The 9,778-nt window shown below is 31.7% G+C and overlaps 1 protein-coding gene across 1 annotated transcript in view; it reads left to right on the top strand.

Annotated features, from left to right (window-relative positions):
• The first annotated feature begins 585 nt into the window (after window positions 1-585).
• Window positions 586-9,778, top strand: part of LOC126741743 (aquaporin AQPAe.a) — a 247,416-nt gene continuing 238,223 nt past the window's right edge. The window contains exon 1 of the mRNA XM_050448290.1: window positions 586-741. Coding sequence (XP_050304247.1) covers window positions 738-741 — 4 coding nt within the window. The 5' untranslated portion in view covers window positions 586-737. The remainder of the gene's footprint in view (window positions 742-9,778) is intronic.

The raw sequence follows: 9,778 nt of genomic DNA, 5'->3' as shown, positions 1-9,778 counted from the left end.
GTATATGAATACACATATGGTCGCACATGCCAGAAAAGCCGTTGCGCCTAACGCCTATTTACAAGATATTTTATTTCATATATAATTCCGAAATGTATATTTCTAAATCAATAAATAATATTTCAACACTCTGCTATAGAAAATCATGTTTTATTGAATATTGAAACCTTGTGCTCTTATTGAAACACTATTTATTAACATATCAGTAGTTTTTTAAGTCTTGTTGTAATTATTAATAAGAGCTGTCTCTTTTGTTTTATAAAATTGGAGATTTTCGTACTAATAAAATACATACAAAACCATATATATTTTTACGCTTTTAAGAATGAATTGAGTAAAATTACCTTAAAATGTTCTCAAATTTCTACAATTTGGCCATAAATTGTACCTTATATATCATAATTTTCACCTACATTAATTTTTTTAATAATAAATAAACTGAGCATTTTCTGATGTAATAGAAGGACGTATATTTGCCAAATAAAATACGACCTATATTTTATACCCGATACGAGACGCACTTGTAAGTTAATAGAATCTTATCAAACCCTTATTTGAATAAGGTAATTTTAAGTGGAAAAAGTGTAAATATGCTACTGTTTGCCACTAAATCATGATGTTAATAATTATAAAAAAATTACGTTAGTGTTTTTACTTTATTTCATAACGAGTGTGATATTGAAGCACATTTACCTCCGTGATAGTAAAATTAAGTATTTGTATAGTTCAACATTACAATGGGTAAGTAATACATTTATTCAATAAAGAATCGATAAATAATTAAATTGTATAAAGTATTGTTTATTTAGTTATTTATGGGCCTTACATAATAAATTATTCTTGGATATATATTGCATTCTCAAATAAATATTAGATGTTATTAGATCATCACTTTGAACTTATCACAAATGAAATTTTCACTTAAAAGCAAGTTACAAAATATTGATATACAGGGTGATTTTTAAGTTGATACTTTTTTTTAACTGTGTATAGAACAGGGTAAAATAAACATTTTTTTCAAATAACTTTATTCAAAAAACCGAAAAATAAAAAAATTGCATTGCCAAAATGTTATAAAATGAGTCCAATACGGTCCTCTCTAATTTAAATAAGTTGTTCAAAGTTGTCACCATTAACTTTAACACAACGATTTGCTCGACGTAACCACTGTTCCGTAACGGCACGCAATAGAGAAATCGGTTATTGTCTAACTGGTGCCGCAGCCTGCTCAATACGTGCTATTAGTTCTTCTTGTGTGTCGATAGGCGTCTTGAAAACTAAACTTTTCATATACCCCCACAAAAAAAAGTCACATGGATTTCGGTCTGGCGACCTTAGTGGCCATGCAACTGGTCCATTTCGGCCAATCTACCGATTTGGATAACTTATATCCAAAAATTCGCTCACTTCTTGTCTAAAATGGGCAGGAGGACCTGCAAGCCACATAGTTTGCCTGGTATTCAGTGGCACGTCTTCTAACAGAACAGGCAGATTATTTTGCAAAAAGTCCAAATAAACATCGCCCGTCAAACGGTCTGGCAAGATAAATGGTCCAACAAGTATCCCATTCACAATTCCTGCCCACACATTAGCAGAAAAGCGGTGTTGAAAATTGGTTCTGCGAATTGCATGGGGATTATTACCAGACCAAACATGCGTATTTCGAAAATTGTTAATTCCGTTTCGGGTGAATGTTCATATTGTTGTAGGAACCATTCACAAAACTGAACTCTGCGGGGGAAGTCTTCAGGCAGTAGCGCTTGGATACGTTGAACGTGAAGGGTATTAAATTGATTCTCGCGCAATGTTGTCCATACTTTTGTTTGACTTAATCCCACCTGCCCTGCAACAACTCGAGTACCTGTTGTTGGATCTTCTTCGATGAGATTGAAAATTTGTTTTTCCCTATGAACATTTTCAGGTCTCCTTCCTCTTCCTGCAAGCCCTCCACGATGTTCCCGTAAATCGCCAGTATCCGTAGCCCGTTGAATAAGATTTATGAAACTTCTGGGTGTAGGATGATTCCGCAAAGGAAAGCGGTCTGCGTATATTACCGAAGCAGCAGCAGCACTTAGAATACACTCTCCATAAATCGATGTGTTCAAGGCAGAACGGCACAAGCGCCAAAAATTAAAAAATCGGTTATTTACATCAAATTAAAGCGGCTTTTATTCCGCATCTAATGACGTTTGAGACTTATGCCACAAAAAATCCGTTTGGTTGTGAAATGCTTTTAAAATTTGCACAAACGCCAAGAGTTCCCCCCTACCCACTTTTGTTTATTTTTGCACACAGGTGCCTGCGTGCGTGTTTATTGGCAGTTTTTGTGAGCTAAAGGTAGATTTAAATTGTTTTTTAAACAAAAGGATTTGACAGACTAGTAGATAAATCTAATTATAATAACAATTATATCTGCCTAATCACTCAAGTCTGATTTTAAAAATTTGGCGTTTATGCCAATTTGCATGCAGTACTTTTTGTTTGGCACAACCGACATTACACCTATGCTATTCAATGCAAATGATTTAATGCTTTTTTTCGCCTTAAAAGGTTTTGTCCTAGAAGTTTTCGGTATTTAATGTATATAAATTACCAAAAAGATTAATTTTTAACTAATGGTGTATTAGTTTCTTGCTACAATCATGTAATATTGTGTGTTTTATAAATGGCGCTTATGCCTTTTATGCTATACTATCGATTTTTTTTCTTAATTTTTAGAAATGTATCATTCAAGTACACAAAAGCTTTTAAAATTTGCAAAAAACAATAAAGAAGATGATCCTGATGCTAGTTGCCAAATGTCGTGAAATGTTGAATTGGATAATAGCATGCTGATAGTGGTCCTCGATGAAGTTTGTCCCCTTGACGCAGATTTGAAAGAGGATGTGATAATTTTGGAAAACACCAATGAAATTATAAATAGTGTGGAACCGTGCCCAAAAGTTATTGTGGAAAAAAATGCCAGTACGGAAACTAGTTATCAAATTCTTTCTGAAATTATATTTCATAACGAGTTAGATATCTTGGACTTTCCATTAGACTTTCTTACTGTTGATAAAAGTTTAAGTGATACTATACCTAGTATAAACAGTTTAAGCAATATTAATGCCACAACCAGTGCCAGAATTGAGACTGATTTTACTACAGATTCTGATGAAGACTATGAAATTGAGGAAAATACGAGCAGTTCCGAAAATGAAGAAGAAGACTTTGAAAAACCTAATAAGAAAAGAAGAGTCTAATATTTTCCAGACGAAAATGATAAAGAAAATAGCAGTGACTTTCAGAAAGAAATAAATGAAGGCGATCGAGCTATTTCAATAAAGATTAAGAAGAACTCAGTCAGCAAACGAGAGGAATGCAAGAAACAAAAAGATTTGGGATTGAAATACTTAAGCACTTCAGGAAAATTAATTTGTGAAAAAAAAATGAAGGAATACCTGTGCAGAAATAAAAATAGCTGCAAAAATGATTGTAATTTATTTTCTGAAGAAGAAAGAAAATCTATATTTGATTTTTTTTGGGGCTTGGCAAGTAGTGACAAGCAGAAACGATTTATTAGTGATTGTACTTCGGTTTGTTCAATTAAGAGACTGCGTAAATCAAAAAATTTCCACAGCCTGATCAGCGAGGAATAACAAGACTAAAACCGAACTTGTTCAACACTTTAAGGAATTTGTTAATTCTTTGCCAGCGGTGCCCTCGCATTATTGCCGAAGTTCATCTTCAAAAACATATCTTCCGGCTGATATAAAAAGCTATAATAACCTTTACAAAATGTATGTTTTTACTGAACAAAAAAAAAATCGCCAGTTTTTAAAAAAGGTAAAATTTTTGAATTTATTAAAAGAAAATTACAACATTGGAATTCACGTCCCAAAAAAAGATAAATGCCTAAAATGCGAGAGATTTAAGAATCTAAGCGAGGAGTTAAAGACTGAAGCAGAGACTAAAAATTATAAGGAGCATATCGAGGAAAAGGATACAATTAAGCAAACTTTCCTAGAGGAACAAAAAATGTCAGGAGAAGAAAACTCATATTTAGTAGTAAGTTTTGATCTCCAGAAGGTATTAGCTACTCCTCATGGGGATAATATGCTGTTAGGTTTTTCCCGAAAATATGCAGTTTATAACTTGTCTGTTTATAAATCGACTACAAAAAAAGGCTATTGTTACTTATGGGAAGAAAAAGATGCAAAAAGGGGTAGTAACGAAATTTGCTCAAACATGTTACACTATTTAAAATACGTAGATAGCACTGCTAAATATAAAAAAATATCAATGTACTGCGACAATTGCTTATTATTCATCATCAATGTCATCTATTCATTTATTATTAACGTACATAATATCTAATAGCTAATCAATTTTTCTACTTAATGTATAGGAAAAAAAAATTGTTTTTATATTTTAAGAATTTGTTTATTTTTTTTAACTAGTCAATTAGATTTTACGTGCATTACAAAATACGAGTATTATTATTATATAAGATTAACTAATCTGTTTTCATTTTTCATAAGAAATACCTACTTAGGTATATTACCATTTTTTTAAGAATTTGTTTTTTTCTTAACTAGTCCATTGTAAAATACCAGTATTATTAATATTAAACTATGTATGTATATAAACCAAATTATTTTCTAAAAAAACAGTTTTTTTCTATTTTTTATAAGAAATACTTGTAATTATGTTACAATTTTTGAAAATAAATATGTATTTTATGATACAATAATGTTCTTTTATAAATTATATTCAAAAGTAATTTGTATTTTTAATTGGCATAAAAACCAAAACAAAAATATTTGTGTTAAAAAAGTGATTTGGCACATCTCCAGATAAGCGCCAATTTACACACCCATTAACAGACATGTTTTGGCACAAGCGACTATTTCATTTTGGCATAAACACCATAAGTCAATAACGTTTGGCATAAACGCCAAAAAATCCTAATTTTTTAAATTACAGCTTTACTTATCAACTTAAGACAAAAAACAATTATAAAAAAAATTAAGAACAAAAAATACTTTTTTTTAGTAACAAACATAATGCTTCAAAAAAATACATACGAATGTTACACGGTTTTTTGTGTCTCCTGAAAAATTTGTAATTTGGCATTTGTGTCGTTCTGCCTTAAACACGTCGAAATAAGCAACATATCCACAATTTCATAACGATGTGCCATTTTTAGGAGATTGAAATTTAAAATTAACAACAATAAACCAAAAGTATCTAAGACTAACTAATCGGTACAATGCGTAATCGATAATTCAAAAATTCGAGCAAAAACTAAACATAAACAGACGATGAAAAACAACCCTATATTCACATTTTTATTCTGTATGTTCCTTGTTTTTGAGTGTATCGAAAAAAGTTATTTGAAAAAAATTTATATTTTACCCAGTTCTATACACAGTTAAAAAAAAAGTATCAACTTAAAAATCACCCTGTATATATAAGGACAAACATACCAGTCTAATATTGTTATTATTTCTCATTAACAGCATGATCTAATCATCTTAATGTGCACAATTTTTAGCAATTTTCCTTCTCTCAGGAAATGTGTCCCTAAGAATTAAATTAAATTTTGATAAAAGTAGTGCAGCAAACCAATCCACAGTCGCGTAAAAGAAATGAAAGCATCAGATCAGGATCAGCAGTTTCAATGTTTGTTTTCCTTATATCCTTAATATTATTAAAGCGGATATATTGTATCTGCCTTAGTGACATTCTAAAGACAGATATTATCTGATTTGCCAACATTATATTTCTGATAATAACTCGCAGATTTGACACTTATCATAGACGCTTTTGAATAAATCAAAAAAGGCATTCGGATGGAATTACCATAGATCATTAAAGCAAGTATGCGTGAGGTATAAGCTACATGGGTGAAAATCTGATCTAAATGAGCAGGAAATAAGCTTTAAATAACTTCAAAGATAAGCTGGCACATATAAAGACACTTTGTCTGAATATTTTATATCTACGACTTTCAGGACTAGAGAGAAACACTATGACATTAGTTCTGTAGTTGGACCCTTTGGTGTGATGCTCAAATTACGAGACAGCTTTGCCACTAACCAAAAATCTTTATTAATAATCTGGACACGTGTTTCGCTAACGATGTGAGCATCTTCGGGAGAAGGTTAGCGAAACACGTCGTGTCATATCTTGTCGAGATTATATATAAAGAGTTTTGGTTAGTGGTAAAACTGTCTCGTAATTTGACTATGTTATTAGAACTAGTAACAGGTTTTAATAAAAAATTAATGGCTGGATAATATGCATTATTTAAGTCTGTATCCATAGAACACTGACATTTAGAAATTCCAACGAGTAGTTACTACAAGTAAGGCATTAATAAATTGCATTAGATTCAAAAAAGCCATGAGATTCGCTAGGACAGAAAGTTCTCATTTTATTTCATACATATGGTATTTATTGTTACCTTAAAATCACCCAATAGTACAATCTCTAGGCTTTCAATTACTTTAAATAAAAAATATATGATTTTTTTATTCACTTGCAACTAAAAATGTTTACTGTGTCAAGAATGTTTTTTAAGCCCTTTAAATTAAATCAGATTTGGTATAACTCATGCTTCATAGCTAGCAAAACTTCCTCGCCTCTTAATACCAAAAGTTTTAAGATTTCAATGCTTACGGTAGACTTGTTTTTAAAATATTTATGATCCTCTACAACATCCTGAATCCATTAATAGAATTACTAAGTAGATCATTTCTTTTTAAACTAATTGTTTTGGCTACAAGATTTCTAAAACATTTTTTAATGATCGGCAAATTTTATATTAGTAAATTTATTTGGCTTTTTGATTTTGAGCCAACGTATACCACTAAAAAAATCAAAAAATTATTTGGTCAAAGTTTTAGTTGTTATTTTATTTAAAAATTCATATAAGTGGTCTTAATCCACTTAGGCACCAGATCCACCATTAAGACGATTCAGGCCTGTAAGGTGAGCTCCATGCTAGTACTTGAACGTATAAAGTCCTAGAGAAACTGGTGAAGGAAGGCTGTAATGTTCGGTTTCTCTGGATACCTTGCAAACTGCCGTTGCCCCAAAGCTATATCCCCATAGCCAAATATGTACCTGACGCGTCACTGACGAATCTGCTTAATAGCTTAGATTTTGAAGATAGATGACATGAGGTTGAGCCACATTCTTTAACTGAAAACTGGTACTTAAGATACTTATCTCTACACTCTAGATTTTGAGGACGACCCGAAGACATTCCAGCACTCACACGGGCTAGATTCAAATGATTACTTACAGTTAGCTCAGCAAAATAAAATTTCTGAGACCAGAATGCTTCAGTGGCTTGTCCAATGCTCTAGGCCTCTGGTAACCCTCGCCCGAGGGTTTAAGCAAATAGTTTTTAGATATAAAAAGCACTTTAATAAAATTCATTATCAGTATTTTTGTATTTCTTTGAAATGTATACATATCGATAAAAATCATCTTAATTTTGGTATCTTAACGGGTACTTTAGATTTAAGATGTATGTTTTTCAATTAATAATTTTTTTTTGACAAGATTTGTTCATTAAACTTTAATTTTTATGAATACAAAACTTATACCACTGTTAATTTATTACTTATTTTGCATTAATAACATCAGAATACAATAAAACTCAAATCTATCGATCTAGACAGTTAGCAAGATTGAGCATAAGTTTAGTCAATTTAGTCATGGAAGAAATGTTCCTAGATATGGTCTTCCTCAAGTTGATGAAAATAAGCAGTTAGAAGCTTTATTAGCGGTTCAAGATAAAAAACCCTGTATTTACCCCATTTATTATCTAAGTATCTAATATATACAAAAAAGGAAAAAAAATTAAAGCTTAACTAAACTAATATATCTAAGTGTTTATTCCAATCAAAAAATTTACTAGGAAACATTTAAAACCCAGACCAATTTACAAGATTCCAAACTAATAAATAAGTGACTATAATAATAGTAAATAATAATAGTGACTCAGCTAGACTTAACACCTGTATGTGTAATGTCTGTTATTCAATAAACAATAAATAAAATAAAATTATAAGAAAAATCACAATTTCCAATAAAAATTTAATCAAATTTAAATTAAATACTTAATAATTTATCCAAGTTATATAAAAATAATTTCTAAAACCAGCAAGCTTTAAATTTGTTTTTACCTACTTAATTAACACTTGCAAACTTAAGCTTACATTGACGAAAACAAAGAAAAACACAAAGTCACGGTCTCACAACATGTAATACACGGGCTACACGTGTTTCGCTCTAGTTAGAGCATCATCAGGCCTTTAGAAGCCATCCACACACTTCACAGTACATAAATATACAAATTGTATGTGAAAGTACTGTGAAGTGTGTGGATGGCTTCTAAAGGCCTGATGATGCTCTAACTAGGGGAGACCGGGGACAATTGAAACAATTCCAAATATTTATTTTTTTCTCTTTGAGAAAATCATATCTACACCTAAAAAATTTTTTACAAGGACATTTATTATTATTATTATTATTATTTACAAAAGTTTTAAACAACATAATAAATATTCTAATGCCGAAATAAAGATAAATTAGCAAAGTAGAATATTTATTCTGACATGCAGTTATGACAGATATACAAATCTTCTTGACGAGTGCATTCTACATGTGACCATTGGTGGCAATCAATGCATTGCACCCATTTTTCTCCTGAGCGGCTATTTTTATACGATTCCAAAGATACTAGGCAAAAACAGTCTTCATTGTCACTGCTGCTATCGTCCTGACTATTCTGTTGACGAGTTTTTTTGGACACTGGTGTTTTGATGTATTTTTTGGATAACCAATTTTTTTTTTGCTTCATATTCTTGTTGAATAGCATCTTTTTCTGGTGTATCCATATAAATGGTGGATTTTCTACTTTTGCGTTTCCCTATAGTTTTCCGAGGAAGAGCTTTAGGTAACGGCCTTATTAGCTCAGGTGAAAACACATCCAAAGAGAGGTTAGAGGCTGACTGGACACTTGTAGATGCAACTGAAGGCGAGGTGCTTGGTGGCTCTAACGAAACAGTTCCGCTCGTTGACGCTCTTGGAGAGTTAGAATTTACTAATTTTGGAAGAGAATCAGTGCCGCTTAAATCTTTATTCTCTCTTGAACCTACTGCCTAGACTTCTTGGGGGATATTTAACTGTAAATGTTCGGGAGCAGGCCTGTCAGTTACATATGATAAAGCAAAATCTAAAACCGTAAAAATATCTCGATTAAACGGCCATATACCAGTGCACTGGAATCCAGCAACAATATTAGATTGTGTTAAAACCATAGAGAGACTCTGTTTAACGATGCTGGGGATGTCATAAATTGTCATCGTTTTGCCTGGGTTGTTTCTGATCCAAGAATCGCAAGTTGAATTTACAGCTTTTTTAAATGGACCATAAATCGATCGATCCAAAGGTTGTAGTTTATGTGAATAGTGTGGGGGAAATGAGAGGACTACAATGCCGTTTTCTTTGCAAAAGTCCAAGCATGGTATGCTTACAGGAGATTGATGGTTATTTATTAAAAGCAAAACTTTATTTTCAATTGAACTGTTGGTATGTTTTTGAAAGTGTATTAAGTATAGTAACAATTCATCTTCTTGCATCCATCCACTAGCATTTCCTTCTCCAATGCACCCAGATGGACCGTCACGAACGAAATGATCCTGATATCTTAATCTTGGAAAGATAAAGATTGGTGGGATGCTATTTCCAATTGCATTTACCGCTATTGCCACTGTAACCA

This window comes from Anthonomus grandis, chromosome 10 (genome assembly GCF_022605725.1).
Source record: "Anthonomus grandis grandis chromosome 10, icAntGran1.3, whole genome shotgun sequence".
In the NCBI taxonomy this organism is placed as follows: domain Eukaryota; kingdom Metazoa; phylum Arthropoda; class Insecta; order Coleoptera; family Curculionidae; genus Anthonomus; species Anthonomus grandis.
The sequence above is the reverse complement of the archived record's forward strand: the minus strand, read 5'-3'. Positions and strand labels throughout refer to the sequence as shown.